The sequence below is a fragment of the Arabidopsis thaliana genome, chromosome 4 (assembly GCF_000001735.4).
Source record: "Arabidopsis thaliana chromosome 4, partial sequence".
NCBI classification, from domain to species: Eukaryota; Viridiplantae; Streptophyta; class Magnoliopsida; order Brassicales; family Brassicaceae; genus Arabidopsis; species Arabidopsis thaliana.
This window is the reverse complement of record NC_003075.7, coordinates 6,569,367-6,586,315: the sequence shown is the minus strand read 5'-3', so window position 1 is coordinate 6,586,315 and position 16,949 is coordinate 6,569,367. Positions and strand designations below refer to the sequence as shown.

Sequence of the window (16,949 nt, the reverse complement as noted above, 5' to 3'; positions counted from 1 at the left end):
CAAAAGGCTAAAATGATAAGCAAGCAGAACTCAAACTCTTGATTATTTTGTTTTCACCGGTGCCTGCTGCGTTTAGATGGTGGCATGTTCTTCATGCTGCTACTACCGCCTGCACCGCTACTTCCAGGACGCGATTTCCCAAACGCTTTCATCTTCCTTCTCTTCCTCTCTTCCTCACTATCAGACTCAACTCCATGCTCTCTGTCTGCATTAGTAGCTTCTCTCTCCAGCTCAGCCCAAGTCTTACCTTTCTCTTCCTCTGACTCTTGCTCTGAGTCCTCTTCTTCTTCTTCATCGTCTGACTCACTCTCTGATGTCTCGTCCTCTGACTCAGACTCAACCTCCACATCTGATGGTTCATACCCTTTGTCTGAGTCCTCAGAGCCGCCAGACTCTGAATCGCTTCCGTCCTGATTCAAAAACTCCCATCCTCCAGCATCTGTAAAGCTCTGCGGATCATCCGTGATCGTCTTCAGGATCTGTCTCCAGTTCAGATTCAGTTTGCTCTCGTAGTACTTTATATCTGTAGTGTCAAGCCATTCCTTTATCCCCTCTAACTAACTTGTTGGAACTGAGTCAACCCTAAGAACATCTTTCTTCAAGTCCTTGAAGATGATAGCCATGTCAAAGCTCTTTTGACCAAACCCAACTCTCTCAAGATTCACAATCTCAATCTCACTTAGACAGACCACCAAGAACGGGGATTCTGTCAGCTCAACTAAGCAGCTTGAGGTCGGTATTATGAAGGTAGATGTCTTGTGGGGGACACCATTGAAACCAAACTCTCTCAGAGGTTGATCAAACTCTAAGCTCAAACTTGCAAACTGGGGTAGTTGCCACATATCGTTGACCTGATTTGCAAAGTGATTGAAATCCATGTTGATCTTATTTTTCCTATCGCGCTCTCTCTGTTCTTCAACAATCTCATCTGCATCATAAGCTGATGATCTCCTCCTACCTCCTAAAGACTGCACAACATCCATTACCTCCACATAAAACTGTACGTCTTTTGTTTTCTTGGTTCCTACCATGATGTGGTTGTGGAGATGAAAATGTAAGAGGGTGGTCATCTCCTTCTCCGCCGGCTGAAAAAACGCATGCTTTATGTTTGCAAACAGGACATCAACGCGCTCGTTGGTCGTTGAATACCTAAAACCATTGACATGAGCTTCAAGTGTCCCACGATTCTTCTTGCGTCCACTAAAAGGCGGACGGATCCACAGATTGGACAAACTTAAGGGTTTTGAGTTGTTCCTTACAATCTGAAGTTTTTCTTGGTTCACCAGTGAAGTTCTCTCAGCTCTCTCTGACTCCCGTGCCATGACTTTCCGTCTGAGGCTCTTAACCTGTTGAACTACATCGCTGCTATGCCTTGAATCCTTGGTCCGGAATGAAACCTCCTTGAGGTAGATAGCGTCCTTGTTTTTCAAAGAGTCATTAGGGTTTAAGGGTGTACCCGGGACATTGAATATTACACGGATGGTGTTTTGATTGCCTAAGACTGTTCTTATTGTAGTCACGTTGAATGGAACCATCCTGCCGTATATTGGTAACAATACAGTGTCGCTCTTGTGATCAACCGTGATCATCAAATCCCTAGGTTGGGGTATGTCGTTAATATTCTTGTAGAGCTACATGTCACCAGCAAGCTGATCGAATACAACCACAGACCAAGAATCAAACTTCAAGTAATAAGCCTCTTTATAGAACTGAAAGAGAACAGAAGAAAAAAAAACGTAAGAAAGTAAACTTCAACGAGAACAAGTTATTTCGGATGCCTCTTCTAAGAAGAAAACAATCTCTATTTATAAGAAAACGTAAACACAAACATAAAGAGAAAAGGAAATAATAAAAAGGAAGAAATCTTTTTTATCATTAAAATCTGTTTCTATATAAATGTAGTTTAAGGGTTTTTATTTCTTTTTCAAATTGTTTTCAACTTTATATACAAATAATAAATATATTTAATACTTTTTAACCAATTGTATTTAATCATATATTTTTTATTGGTTGAATTGGTTATAATTAATGATATTTTTTATATAAAAAAGTAGATTAAATGAGATTTTTATGATTTCTTAATATGTGTGTAAATATCTTAAACTACAACTAATATAAAACAGAAGAAGTATTAAGTTATATATATATATATATATGTCATACTAATAAATCATGAGGAGATCTAGGGTTTAGAAACTGTAAATCATAACCTCTTCAAGAACATATGTAGCTCTCGATCGTTTTTCTTTCTTCATATCCTTCTTTCGTTTCCATCTGCGACCTCCTTCCCTAATCTGCAGTTCATATTATTGATGGTCGATGAAGAAAGGAGGAACATGATAGTACAAACTTGTCCATGCTCAGACGACGGCTAGGGTTTTGAATCAGAGAAAATTAAAAGAGAAATTTTGTTGTTGTGATTACTTTTTTTTTTTGGGTATGATCTTTAATTTTATTTTATTCTTATGAAAATTAAATTCTCAATAGGATTAATAAAATTAGCATTAGTATGTCACAAAAAGGGTATATCTTCATGTTAAAGGTTTTGGCTAGAATTACGGTTTGAATGATATGAAAATTCAATCACATGCAAAAGACTATGGAAGTTAAACAATAAAACTGTTTACATAGCCTCAAATCATTCACATACAAAGACTTTGAAAGCTAAAACATAAAGCTTAACAGTACTGAATCTTAAAGTCGCCATAAGTTTCACACATGCTATGATCAAATACATATATCAAATAAAATAGGAAAACTCAAAGCTAGCTTCACTTACCTTTACCATCATCCATTTGCTTATCATTTCATCACATCTAAGATGTCCTTAGACGGTGGCTCGATCCAGACTCCTAAGAGGGCAAAGTTCTTTCTGCATTTGCCATATTGTTGGTTTTGGAAGCTGCTTACGCGGATAGTACCTGGCTTCATCAAACGAGTAGGATACACATCCCTTGCAATCTAAACCATACTTTGGGAAGTACACACTGTTCCTCATCCCAAGAACATCCAATCTCGTCTCCGAGGAATACATACTTGCAAAGATTGTCACGCCGTCAAGAGTAGTACTATTTATCTCCTCCCAATTTGAGGAGACAAGTTTATACACCATCGGTATCTCGCTGCTACATGTATACATGAGAAAGAGCTCTCCTTTCTGCTCAGCCAAGTAAATTCTCTTCGGAAGATTAAACCATTCTGCATTATCATTACGCATATAAGCGCATCTATGTTCATTCCATGCTTGTTCACTCATTGTGCGGGAAGCTACATCAAAGTCAACTAAAACACCTCCTGAGCTAAAACAATAGAAGTGATCGTTGGCATAGACAAGGTTGCTATGCATGTATGGGTCAAATCTAAGAGAGCATGAAAATTCTTGAGTAATCCACTCAGTTGCTCCAGGATAGCAAATGCTTATACGGATGATATATCTTGTAAAAGGTCTTAACGCTAACACCACACAAGTACCTGATGTAGGGGCCGAAGAGAAAGCAATCGCTTGAAAGGCCAACTCACACTTTGGCAAGTTTATAAGCTCCCTAGTATACGGGTTGAAGAAGAACATGTCCACTAAACTGGATCTTCGCATAAGCAACCATCCGTCTTTCGAGTAACAAACATCGGTTCCAACTAACTCGGGTAAATTCAGTGTGTACCTCTTCCGTTCCAATGGATCGAAGAGAAAAGTCAAGTCTTCATGGTTCGGAAAGGTGATAACCCATGGATGCTTTTCCACAACCCGAACTGATTCAGCAGTAGTGAGAGCCTTCTTCTCCATCCCATTGTTACTGACATCTTCGTTTGACCTACATAAATATAGATTTCGAACATAAAATTAACTTATATATGGGTTTGTTTTTGGAGCCGTAAGACATGAAATATATACAAAACCATGACCCATGAGATTAAAAATTGTCTCAAGAAAGCTCAGAAAACATTAGTCTTTGAAACCCTAATTATTATTTCATAGTTGAAGTTATAAATATTTAAGGTAGTCATTGGCCACGAACTCCACTAAGATGCATCAGATCAATAAATTATGCTAGGTTCTACATTTAATATGATAATACTTATCAGAAAACAAAATATTATTGTGGTTAAACAAAAAAAAACCAATCCCTAAATTTTCTGAGTTCCCTATATTTTCTCCTTACGCAAAATTGTGATAGCCAATTCAGACAAAACCAAAGAAACGATTAAGAAAACAAAAAGAAAAACAAAACCCTACACAATCGTTGATTGGTCTTAGAGTCCGTAGATCTTCTGATTTCTCTAGATTCCAAAATTGTGGAACTAAATTTTGAAAATCCAAAGAAACGATTACGAAAGAAAAAAAAAACTTAAGTATTCTGGATCTTCTGAAATCCCTAGATCCTTCAAATCATATAGATATTATGTGATTCAAAGATTACAATATAAGAAATACTTTGAGAGAGATTAAGAGAGAGATGGAGATGTGATTACTCACAAGATAAGCTTTCCTCTCGAAGTTGTCATTTTGATTTAAGGGCAGAAGTGAAAATGTTGTCACACAATCGACACCTCTATGGCTCTATATACTAGAACCAAATAGAGATGGACCCATTCTGGTTCGGTTTAGATCGGGTTTGATTCAGTTTGGGTTTAATACCATACCCGAAATTACCCAACAAATACTATCCTTTTTTCTTTTTTTTGTAAACCCCCAACAAATACTATCCAAAATGTAAATATATTCATCAAACCAATTGACCCAATAACTCATTTGATCTATCAATTCATTTGAGTCAAAATTTTCAATTCATTAAGGTTCATGGGTTGAGTTGAGTTGAGTTGACCCATGAATCTCGACCCATTTTGATACCCCTAATTGTTTTCTAGTTGTGGAGAAAAATGCAATTCACCGAATTTTATATAGTAATTAGCACGAATCTAAAGTATGAATGTGAATGAGAAAGCTAATATCTGTCCTCTAGTCAAGCAATGGATATGTATTTGGTCTTCTTTTTTCTTCTTCTTTTTTGGCAATTGGTCTGTATATATCTTTTTTTTGTATTTAGTCTGTAGTTTTCCTCTTTTTTATATTTGGTCTATGTATTCCTTCTTTTGTGTATATTTTTTGAGAAAATTGAAAATAAAATATATTTTGTTTATGATTTGTCCATATATATATATATATATATGTTTATTAGAATTTTCCATCTATGATTTATATTAATTGAAAACCTATTATACCCTTAATTATGTGAATTGTAAAATTGTCTTTTCAAAATAAATTTTTATTTTCGAGTTTTAAAAAAATAGGTTTAATGTTAGACCCTCTACTTCACCATGAGGGCTCACATTGGGTTTAATGTGAAGGGTGTGTACTACTTGTGTAGGGTATCGAAAGTGTATCCAAATGGAGTTAGATCAGGAATCGGTGATTCGTTGTCACTCTTTTGTTGAGTGAGTCAAATGAAAAGGGTTACGTGAAAGCCAAGTTACGAGTGATTGACAAGAGCCGATCTACCTTTGTGGAGAAACAAGGTTGGTGTCTTGGTTTGATATCTCCTTTTCATCGTCTACTACTAAATTATTTAGGCTTATTTGAAACATACAAATTGTTAAACTTAACTTTTGTTTTGTTCTTATAGTGCGGGGATGGCCAAATGTAACAAAAACTGGATGGGGTTTCAAAGGTTTCCTTGTCAATGATACCCTCAAACTTCAAATCAAGGTCTTGTCCTTCTCGAAAACCAACTCTCTCTAAGTTTAAATGATTCCACAATCACTTCTTTGTTGCTTTTCTAATTTCCTTTTTTAAAAAAACAGGAGATAGTATTTAGGTCAAAAACAAGACAAGTCTCCGCTATGGCCAAGTGGATTACCACAATCAGTTTGGGTCACTGTTTTTTTGTTCAATAATGAAAAGTTCGAGCTGTTTTATGTCAAACTCGATCAATCGGGTTACAAATGTCACAATTAATGATATATATATACATACCCTAATTTATTTTCAAATGGTTCCATTATAAAAATGCCATAACAGTTTCTCGGCGATGAACAAACCCCACTTCTTCTCACCACTTGAGCTCCTAAGTAGCTTTGACTTTTACTTTTGCTAATTTTCGTTTAAGAAGTCACTGATGAATTTATCCTTCTCCTTCTCTACTATGTCCAGTTCCATGTTTCATAGTGTGAGATTCATAGTTAGATAAAAGGTATAAAAAACTCATAGGACCAAAAGATTTATGTTGAACAACGACACAATGTAAATCTTTTAGTTATAGACAATGTTGAAGAAAGAAAGAGCAAAGCGTTATGCAGGCGGTGATCCAGTGCCTAGTATCAAGAAAGCTTATTCGAAGTTTAAGCAATTTAAGCGGTTTAGGCGATTTAGTTATTTATAACATAAAACATTAAAAAATATGAAATTATAGCCAATTTGTCCTAAAATATGATAGCATAAACAAATTGTTGAAGACCAATCAAACGATTTGGCTTACGATTTTGTATTGTAATTTTTAATATATATATATATATGGTTTTTATTATAAATTATATTATATGATCAAATATAAAATAATATAATATAATTTATAATAAAAACCATATATAAAAGTTTACACAATTATTCAAAATAAATAAATTGTTAAGCTAAATGTTTATTACTTCATACATTTGGTTCATAAAAAACCATCATCAAGTAATATGACAAAATTACAACAAAAAAATATGTTTTGAATCACTTAAAACTTTCGGATTAATATTATTATTACAATACTTAGTTAGTATTTTGTCATTCTTATGAGTTGACTATATGATTTTGATAGAGAAAAATATTAGGATTTTGAGAATTAATGTTAATATTATATAGGGTTTGATACTGTTTTTTTAAAATATAGGTTGTTTGTGTATTTTATATTAATGAATAAACGGTTTGGATAATTTTATTTTATTTCAACCGCTACCACCTGCAACTGCAAACACGATTTCAAAAGTTTTAGAGTGGTCCCGAAGGGTTTAAAATGTTTTTTACGATTATTTTAAACGTTAACAATTGCGATTGCCCGCAACCATATCATTTGCAGATGATAGCAGAAGAACTAATCAATCCTTAAATATACACAAAAAGGTAAAGTTCCACACATACCAAAACTAGAAAAAGAAAAAGGTTTATAGAGGAAAAAAGAAAACCAGAAATTATGGGTCACCACATCAACAACAAAAATATTTCTGGAAAATTTGTGTTCTAGAAATTTTATTATAATCAAAGCAAAATAGTTTTTTAGAAATATTATGATTTTTGAAGTTTTTAGAAATACATTCAACTTAGGATTTGTTCTTTTACATTTTTTGAAGAGTTTAACATTTCGAATCGTTTATGAGGCCTATCATCCGGACAAGGGCCGATGCAAAGACAATGATTCTTCTGACTAACAGCCTTTCTTGTAACTGGATAATATCTGAGGCATTTTCTCGACAATGAACGCACACATCGCCAACAATCAAATCATTACATCCCATATTCTACTCAACTATATCAGACAAAATTAAGAAGAAAAATTTATATTAAGATTTAGGAGATATCAATACACTGAACTAAAACTATTGAAGTAAACCATAAAGGTAAATGTATAACTAAGGCTAACACCACGATGAATTACAAGTAATTTTCACTGACGCATTACAAGTAAATGTATAACAAGTAAAATTTAAATATTCTACTGACGCATATTTGTAACAACCAATTCAAACATAAAAGAGAAATAGAAAAATCTAATTAACTCCTCACATTTGATTAAAAAAAAAGCCAAAGAAACGATTATGAAAACAAAAAGAAAAACAATCGTTGATTGTTCTTAGAATCCCTTAATCTTTTGATTTCCCTAGAATCCAAATTTGTGAAACTAAAATTTGAAAACACATTCAGATTCAACCTAATCTTTGTAGGTGTCCTCAGAATAGGAGGGACAACCACTCGACTCTGTACATCCCACATATCATCAGAGAAAGAAGTTTTTGTTTTCTTATGACAATTCTTTTTAGAAGGGATCTCGTGGAGGAAGCCTACAAGTGTTAGGTGATACGATTCGTGGTCATTTTCTCCATCCCACACGCTTGCTCGTCCGTTTTTTTTTGGGTTAGCCACTTGGCCTCTCCTACTTGGATTTTTCATTTAAGTTTTGTTTGTTAGTTGACTTATTATTCTTTTTTGCTATAGACATGAAAATTGTTTGGGCCAGTCCTAAATCTAATATAATATTTTTGAAACTTTGATATATCATTTTTGATCTAAGACAATTATGAGAGAGAGATATAGAAAGGGGATAACTCACATGACAAGCTTTCCTCTTCAATCAGTCATTCCAATTTCAAAAAAGTAAAAAGACAAAAATAAAAATGTTCTCACCATTGATATCTCTATATAAAATAACCAAACACCACTTTTTAATTTGTTGTATAGTGTCAATAAGAGCTAAAGTCCGAAGCCTAGCCCAGTCCAAAAAAAAACAAAAAAAAAAGTGTTGGGTTGGACTATGTTTCAGACTCTGGTCATAATTAATAATTTTAACGTTGAGTTATCTAATAACAATTAAGTAATAATGTTTGGTTCTATTATATATACATAGGTACTTATCAATTGAATCGTGACATAACAATTTTATTTCTGTCTTTTTATCTTCTCTAAATCAAAATCACTGATCGAAGAGGAAAGTTTATCTTGTGAGTTTTCCCTTTTCTATCTCTCTCAATATTCTTAGATTGAAAATGATATGTGTCAAAAGTTTCTCAAAGTATTTTGTTAAATTTATATCTTTGAATCTCATTATAATATAGAGTTTTAGTCAAAAGGTTTTATAAATAAATTCATAGATATAAAATGTATGAAGGCTATTTACATTTACAACTAGACAAGCTGTTATTTATTTGATAATTAATAATGTGTTAAGTTAAAGTGATAATATTGTTGGAACAAACATTGAGTGACATATTGGGACAAATTTGCAATGAACTATTGGTTAATGTTGAGGTGATTAAAAAAATTTAGATAAATAACAAAAATGTATTTTTCGATCTAATAATCAATTTATTTTTATGATGATTATAGTTAGTAATACTAACCTCAGTATCCGCCTTCGGTTTACGCTTCTCTATTTCAAAGTCTACAGCTTGAATGGTATGATAGAACGATAGTAACGATGAATGATGGAGTTTTGTCGTTGAATCCACAACAATACTGATCAAACCAAAATGTTTGAATCTCACAAAATATATAGAAACGCAATCAAACAAGACTATTAGAGTCATACCAATAGATTGAACTAATAGACTTCAAGAGATTACACATCTTTAAAAGAAAAACACACTTTCTATTACTTAACTTGAATGACTCGAATAAAGATACAAACTAAGATGAGCTTATATAGAGGCTCATACAAACGGTCATATGCTCTAAAGAAGTAAAGAAATCACAGTCATTAAATTAAAAGAGCCGTTGGCTAACTAAATGATAAATTTGACCGAAAATGATAAATTTGACCGAATAAGGAAAATCTCAAAACTTCTTGTATCTTTATAGTTTTGGGAAGGAGCGTCTTTAAAAGGCGTTCAAAATCATCATAATATAGCCGTTGTGATTTGATTTTGTTCCGCCTAATCAAATGAGGCGTGGTATACCTTAAGACGTGTAGACAAATCTTAAAATGATTTACACGGTTCTAAATATGATTTTGAAATTTTCTAGATTAAAGAAATATAAATCTTCCTTAAATGGCTTCATGTTTATCCACATATATAGATCAAAACATATAAATATTATGTATATAATTTTTAAAAAATATAATATTGTGTTCATAAAAAATTTCTTAAAATAAAACTATTTCATCTACTTTTTCACCATGTTAAAATACGATACGTTTTACCAATTTTACTTTTTACTTTTTAATACTAGCTTAGTGACAATTCTATTTTATTTTATACAAAAAAAAAAAAAAATCTTAAGATTCTCTCCTCGTATTTTCGATGGGATGAGGCTTTATGTTTAAAGCATTAAAGGGCCCAATGGAGCTAAATGGGCTTTATTTAGGCTTCAACGCGCGGATGTTTATGTTGAAAAATGGCAACGGCTAAAACCTGGAAGATTGCGAGGGAAATCGGAGACGCCGTGATCAAGGCGTCGAGAAACCCTAACCGGAGATGGTACGGACCTCACATGGCCGCAGCAGTTAGAGCAATCTCCGAACGTATTCCTTTGGTCGATTTCGTACTTGAGATTCGAGACGCTCGTGTTCGTTTTCTTTGTCCTCCAAGTGTTCGATTAATTGCCTCAGAGAACGAAGCTAAGTTTTTTTTTTTTCTCTTTTCTGTGTAGATTCCGTTGTCTTCTGAGTATGAGTTGTTGAGAAAGTTTTCGCCTTTACCGTCAAAACGAATCATTGTGTTGAACAAAATGGAACTCGCGGATCCTTTGGAGTTGAAGAAGTGTATAGATTACTTTGAAGAGAGAAACTATCTTTCGTATGCAGTGAATTCACATAACAAAGATTGTGTCAAGCAAGTAACATTTTATCCGATAGTCGTCTCGATTTTCATCTTTCGGTTCTTTCTTCTTTATGGCGAAAGAAACTTAAGAAGACTTTTTCTTTGTTCAGTTACTGAACTTTTTGCAGAGTCAAGTTAGGGAATTGCATAAGGCTGGTCATTCTGGTCATACTACTACTATGATGCTTCTTGGGATTCCTAATGTAGGAAAGTCCGCTCTTTCAAATTCTCTTCATCATATCGGAAGGATTAGTGCTGCAGGTAACTCCTATTTCATCAAGTATTGTTGCTTTTGCGGGATTTTCAGTTTTTCATGATCGATTTTAACAGAGAAAGGTAAGCTAAAGCATACAACAGTTAGCTCCCAGCCTGGAGATACTAAAGACATTATGAGCTTGAAGGTTTGTTCCTTTCGTTTACCAGAATACTTGAGATTATGTCGCTGTTAGTAGATTTCTCACGCGCTCCAAGGATATTCAGTTCCTCTGTATGCTTATTATTGCGGTCATGATACTTGCATGTGTTCACTTATGCTGCTATTAGTATTAGTAAGGTTAAGAGAATTCATTTGTTTTCAGATCGGTAGCCATCCCAATGTCTATGTACTGGACACGCCTGGAATTTTTCCTCCTAATCTGTATGACGCTGAGATCTGCGCAAAGTTAGCGTTAACAGGTTTGATCAGCACTAAACACAAACAGAATGATTATATACCCGTTAAGGTTTTATTTCTCTATTCTCATTCCCGGATAGCGCAGAGAGCTTATTGGGTGGGTTACCTAATGCAGGAGCTATCCCGGATGATATAGTTGGGGAACTCAAACTAGCACGGTTATTTCTGACGATACTAAATTCGAGCCATGAATACAAGAAATGGGCTAAACTGTGCAAATCTCAGGATTTAACAGAAAGTTTATCCGATGAGAGCTCCAAGTCTGATGCCAAACATAAGAGGCAATACGCAACAGATCATACACAGGTACCAGAACAAGACAATAGGATTCATTATCTGCTAATCAGTAGTCTTTCGTTAGTTGTATCAAATTCCTTTCTTTTCTTTATTTGTAGGATTTTATAGTGTACGACGTTCGAAGAGTTCTGTACGAGACAATTTCAGCATTTGACGGAAACTTAGAAGACGAAATCAGCATGGGAAATCTTATAGAGACGCAATTCGCTGCGTTAAGATCGGTTCTTAGGGTTCCAGAAGAAGCAAGTGAGTTTGCTGATCTAAGAGTTGCTTCTAAGATATTGAATCTCTATAGAACTGGTAGACTTGGACATTACACTTTAGAACATGTCTCTGCTCTAGCCAAATCTTACACATACCTTTAAAAGATTATGTGATTGTGATGATCTACGGCTTAAAGAATCGATGTCAAGTTGTTTAAAGGAGAATTATAGCTTTGTTATCTAAGTAACCTTTTGGCACAAGGAAAAAATAGACCCTAAACAAATCCCATGATCGTAAATATTACGAAAAACAAGAAAGTCTCACTTTAACCACCGGAGCTCAGTGGTAGAACAAGGTGAGATTTTCCCGGCGAACCCATCACCGTAACAACAAGAATAATCGGATTCATGATCTCCCCAGAGACAACTCTTAAAGCTTGGACTCCTCAAACTCTCTTCCTCCGCATAACAAAGCCGCTTCTTCGCTGTCATTGGTCTCCTCCGTGGCGTGCTCTGAGTCCTTGCCTTAGCCTTAGCCGACTCTGTCGCCGACATGTAATTTGGCTGCATCGAGGAAGGCGAACATGGTATTCTTGGACTAGCTGATCTCACCATAACGGATCTTGAAGCTCTGCAAGACGGTGGAGTCGCTGGATATGATCTCTGATGATGATGAGTTGTTACAGCCTCAAGAGTCTTGATAGGATCTCTAACGTTTGTGGAATTGGTGATTGTGTCGTCCCATTGCTTTGTAGCCATCCATCGGTCAAGCCATTGTGTTCTCTCTAGAAGCTCCCTATCATCGCCGGCTGATTGATTCCGGGAAGACCGGCTCCGAATCTTTCACATAAACAGAGTAAATTAGTATCCTTTATCTCTAAACTAGATTGTTCCAAAAATAGAAACTATGATAATAGTCGAAATTTTATTTTAACATAATAGTGTAAAATCTAAACTAAATATTGGTGTTTAGTTCCTAAACATATAAGAAATAAATCGTACATATGTCTTAAACCTAAATATCCTAAAGTTTAAAAATGTTTTCCCAATTTATCCACATTCAATATTTTTTTATATAAAATTAGTTAAATTTCTATCAAGATTAAAAAAAAAAATTGATTAAAAAATTAATTCTAGATTATAAATTTAAATTCCCAAGCAATTATAAGTCTTAAAACTAACCGTAATAATCCTAATCCCTAAAACGAAAACAAAATTACATATTTCCTTAATGTTGATATATTTAATTGTTTTTTAAAAGACTGTTTTCCCAATTATCCCCCAAAAGAAAATTCACAATATGGATTTTAAATACTGTTAATGTCCAAAATAAAAGAAGTAAAAAATAACATAAATGAATAAAAACCTGATTAGAGAGAGCAAGTGCTTGAGCTTTCTCTCGTTTAATAGCAATCTCTAATTTCTTCTGCAAAATCAATTCTGTTTCCTCTGAGTAAAATTCATTATTGCACCTATTCATGTCCCTCGACTGCAAAAAAAAAAAACGAAGACAAATTTATTGTCATCAACACAAAAACAAATAAAGTTGTGGTCTAATAAATTTTCAGTCACTAACCAAAGATCTACGGCTACGGATGTCTTGAAGATATGTTTTGGTGTCCCAAAAACCGTTAGATTCAGCGAACATTGAGTTACGTCTTGCTTCTATATTGTAGTTTCTCGATGGTGGTGATAATAAGACTCTTGAGCGTTGTTGTTGATGATGATTAAGCACTTGATCTTGAACTCGAACCAAAGCCTTGATGCATCTTAAAGTGAGTTTTGCTTGGTTTCTTACATTGTTACCTCTCACTAATGCTTGTAGCTTCACTATTCCTTTCAACGCCCGTAATGCTCTCCTAGACTTTTTTCATATAAACGAAAAATATTAGTGACAAATTTGTGACAAACAAAAAAGTTCAAATTGAAAAATTAAGAACGCTTAAAGAAAAATAACACAAAATTATGACAACAACAACAACAATAAAATCCGAAATTTCACTAAAGATAACACAAATTCTAGACAAATTTAGAACTCATTAAAAAAATGACACTGACAAAATTCTTGTGAAACAAAATATTTTCAAAACAAAGTTTCAAATCAACTAAAATATGGAAACTAAAAGTTTCCTCAAACTACGTTTTTACGTTACACATACCAAAAAAAAAAGATTTTTGTTTGTTTGTTTTTTACTTACGAGGTAACCTCGGAAAGCTGTCTGAATAATAATGGCAGCCCAATGACGTCTAATAAAACCCGGAGTTGCCGTTAGCTTAACGATCTCGGTGACACCTTCCTCTACGGAGGAGACAATCACCGGCGGTTTTTCTTTCTCCTCTGCCTCCACCGTACGGACAGTATGTTGTAAGACAGAGTTTGTGGTTTCGAGTTTGGTCTTTCGAAAAATCCATCCTTTCTTTTCTTTTCTCTGCAGTTAGCCACAAAAGATCGAAACTTACGGGTTAAAAGTCTATTTAGAGACGAGGTTAAGTAGTAATTCATAGTAGAGAATTAAAATAAGACCTTAATATCGGTTTCTTTGTGGTGGTGAGTCTTCTTGTCGGAGTCTTTTGACGGTGACCAGAGAATCTTTTTCACGGCGGTGAACCAAGACGTTCCGTTCTTTTTAGCCATATTGAATTAACGTTTTCTAAAAGCGACGAGCCAGAGAGAAAGAAAGAGAAGAAAAAAGTTAGCTATAAGTGAAGTTGATGCTCATGTAAGTAACTATACCACGAGACGAAGGAAGATAGCATGAATGTGTATATATATAGTATACACGACAAACATCATAAATAAATGAGTTAATTTGGTAAATAAAAATTTATATAACTTAAACAAACAAATAATAGTAATTAACAATATGTTAACTAGCTGATATTAGTAAATTAAAAAACGATTGTGTTTTACAATCCTTTTGTAAATACATATACGGTAAGCTCGTATAACAAAAAAAAAACTATAAATTACATAAATAATTCTCATCCTCTCATTTTTTTTTTGATAAAAGAATAAACCTCATCTCTCATAAAATATATTTATACTTGGAAAAAAACTTATTGTAACTTTCTTAATTTTCCTAGTTTTAATTTTCGTAGAGACTAAATACTGTAATTTGAATTTTGTTTTGAAATTATAACTTAGATAAATTATGTGCTAAAATAAGGAATATCGTCTTAAAGGTTTATTTTATTTTTCTTTGTCGATTAGCTTAAGTTTAATCAAGAAAATTAAGGAGGGATAATCTCTCTCGTGCTTGATTATTTTACATTTAAAACAGTTTCGCAAACGTCCAAAAAAAAGCAACAGTTTCACTATCTCCACTGAACAGAGTAGAAAATATAACAGCTGTTGATGAAAATGATGCTTATGATAAAACAAAAATAACTGAACTAAGAATAGACTAAAAATATTTGTGATGATGATTATATAACAAACAAGGGTGCATCAGAATTGTTGCAGCTTTCTGGTTATGTTCTATATTAATAAGCAAGTGCACTTGCACAGATGTTACATGGGATTATTAAATATATACCACCATTAATGTAATATAGTAAATGAAGATTTTGACGGTCCAAGATGACATTGTAAATATTTTCAAGAAGGAGAGAGCCACAGACTTTAATGCCTCGTTGTACCAAGAATCCAAAGTTCCCAACATGATTTTTATTGTTTTCTTTGAAAAAAGAATTAGTTCTTTTGTAAATTGTGATTTAGCTCATTGGTGTTGTCACGTGTTTACACAATATAGAACGTTTCTTAGGAAATTGCAAAATGAAAAGAGAGCCTGTAATAGTTAAAATTGTGATAATCTATAGAAGTTGGGTGGCTAGAGAATGTAGTCTTCAAGAACTGTTATGTTGGGGATAAGTAATCTTATAGTGGTTAGAAATCGTAGTTTGTCTCTTTTTATGATATGTTAAACCAAATTAATTAATATGATGAGAGTTTAATAAAAATGTGTGAGAATAATTATTAATTATTTTTATAATAATAATCTACAAAATTCAATTTTTAATATATTTGTGATTAGAAAAAGTGTAATTTAGAGTAATACTTTTACCCTATTTTATTTGGAAGAATGCTTTTACTCTGGTTTTCACCTTTTTGCTAAAACTAGCAGAAGCTATTTTTAAAAGTTTTCAACTCTATTGATAAAAAAATATATATATATATATATATATATATATATATATATATGAATTTAGAGTAATTGCTTTTTTCTTGGATCAGAATTATAGTAGTAATCAGAAATCATAGGTGATGTATTTTAGTGGGTCAGTGTTTCTCTATCCTGCTATGTTGAACAAAACAAATAAATTTGCTGTAAAAAAAAAAAAAAACAATAAATTTGATGAGAATAAAAACAAAACAAAAAAGGTGTGTATGTTACAAAATAATTAGTATTAACTGTTATTATACAAAGATGAAAATAAATTGAAGTTCAAGATCACTACAGAATAAATAATATACATACTATAAAGCTAAATTCCTAAACTATAATAATATAAATAATATATATTCACAATTATCTAAGATTTTTTACTATGGCTTTGCAGTATAAGTTTGTAATTTTGGTTAGTCTCAATCAGTTTAATATGATCTAAGGTTGTTTTGTTCGATCTTGGTAGATCAGTTTAGATCACTCTCCAACAAGGTGTTCAAACTCTAATGATCACACTATACATTAACCAATATTTGGGAGTTCTTTAGAGAAAAAATGATAATACACGGAATACTTTTATACATTTTTCATAAAAAGTAGGAGGAAAATGCTCAAAAGTATTTTTCAGTTTACATTACTCTTATCAGAAAATTAATTTTCTAATTTCCAACCAACTTCCAATTTGGCTAGTAATAAGGGTTTATGCTTAATTGAAATGTCACGGACACAATCAAAAACTTATTTCAGAATTTAATACTCATACAAACATAAGATCCTAATGCATACATGATAGATACGAAATACGAACGATAATAAAAACGAGGCGTGCAAATGAAGGACGACAAGACCTCGAAGACTACAAAATAATGGTTTTAGCCAAAAATACAACTTTGAAACTGAGATTCTTTTAATATTTATTAACTTATGTAGCATCGAGAAAAGGTCTCATATATGAATGAGTTTTGCTTGGACTAGTCAAAATCTCCATGTCAAAAAGTTATTGGCAGTGAATGTTTAGGCACATTTTATTTGGTAGTTTTTGATAAAGCTCCTAAGAATTCTATATTTAATTTACCGATAAGATTCTAATTCTTTTGTAAT

At 33.1% G+C, this 16,949-nt stretch overlaps 4 protein-coding genes, 1 long non-coding RNA gene and 1 pseudogene across 6 annotated transcripts; 1 reads left to right on the top strand and 5 right to left on the bottom strand.

The window, feature by feature from the left end:
* Positions 1-53: 53 nt before the first annotated feature.
* On the bottom strand, positions 54-1,589 carry GTC2 (the record flags this gene model as incomplete). The annotated part of the gene is made up of 1 exon (NM_117135.2): positions 54-1,589. One exon carries the CDS (start codon positions 1,587-1,589, stop codon positions 558-560), a length of 1,032 nt encoding a protein of 343 aa, NP_192805.2. The 3' UTR covers positions 54-557.
* A 1,238-nt stretch (positions 1,590-2,827) lies between these two features.
* AT4G10660 (CDC68-like protein) lies at positions 2,828-3,781 on the bottom strand (the record flags this gene model as incomplete). Its single annotated transcript, NM_117134.2, has 1 exon — positions 2,828-3,781. The coding sequence occupies one exon, from the start codon at positions 3,779-3,781 to the stop codon at positions 2,828-2,830; it is 954 nt and encodes a 317-aa protein (NP_192804.1).
* Positions 3,782-6,019: 2,238 nt separating this feature from the next.
* Positions 6,020-6,308, bottom strand: AT4G05805. The gene has a single exon (NR_141916.1). It is a non-coding gene; the product is annotated as an other RNA (long non-coding RNA).
* A 983-nt stretch (positions 6,309-7,291) lies between these two features.
* Positions 7,292-7,477, bottom strand: AT4G10655 (annotated as a pseudogene). Its single transcript has one exon.
* Positions 7,478-10,065: 2,588 nt separating this feature from the next.
* Positions 10,066-12,524, top strand: AT4G10650 (P-loop containing nucleoside triphosphate hydrolases superfamily protein). Its single transcript, NM_117133.5, has 7 exons — positions 10,066-10,255; positions 10,340-10,525; positions 10,620-10,770; positions 10,840-10,910; positions 11,088-11,184; positions 11,298-11,488; positions 11,578-12,524. Exons 1-7 carry the CDS (start codon positions 10,085-10,087, stop codon positions 11,842-11,844), a joined length of 1,134 nt encoding a protein of 377 aa, NP_192803.4. The 5' UTR covers positions 10,066-10,084; the 3' UTR covers positions 11,845-12,524.
* IQD16 (IQ-domain 16) lies at positions 11,730-14,422 on the bottom strand. Its single transcript, NM_117132.4, has 5 exons — positions 14,207-14,422; positions 13,881-14,111; positions 13,259-13,546; positions 13,049-13,171; positions 11,730-12,522 (listed from the first exon to the last, which is right to left on the bottom strand). The coding sequence occupies exons 1-5, from the start codon at positions 14,315-14,317 to the stop codon at positions 12,004-12,006; spliced, it is 1,272 nt and encodes a 423-aa protein (NP_192802.2). The 5' UTR covers positions 14,318-14,422; the 3' UTR covers positions 11,730-12,003.
* Positions 14,423-16,949: the final 2,527 nt, after the last annotated feature.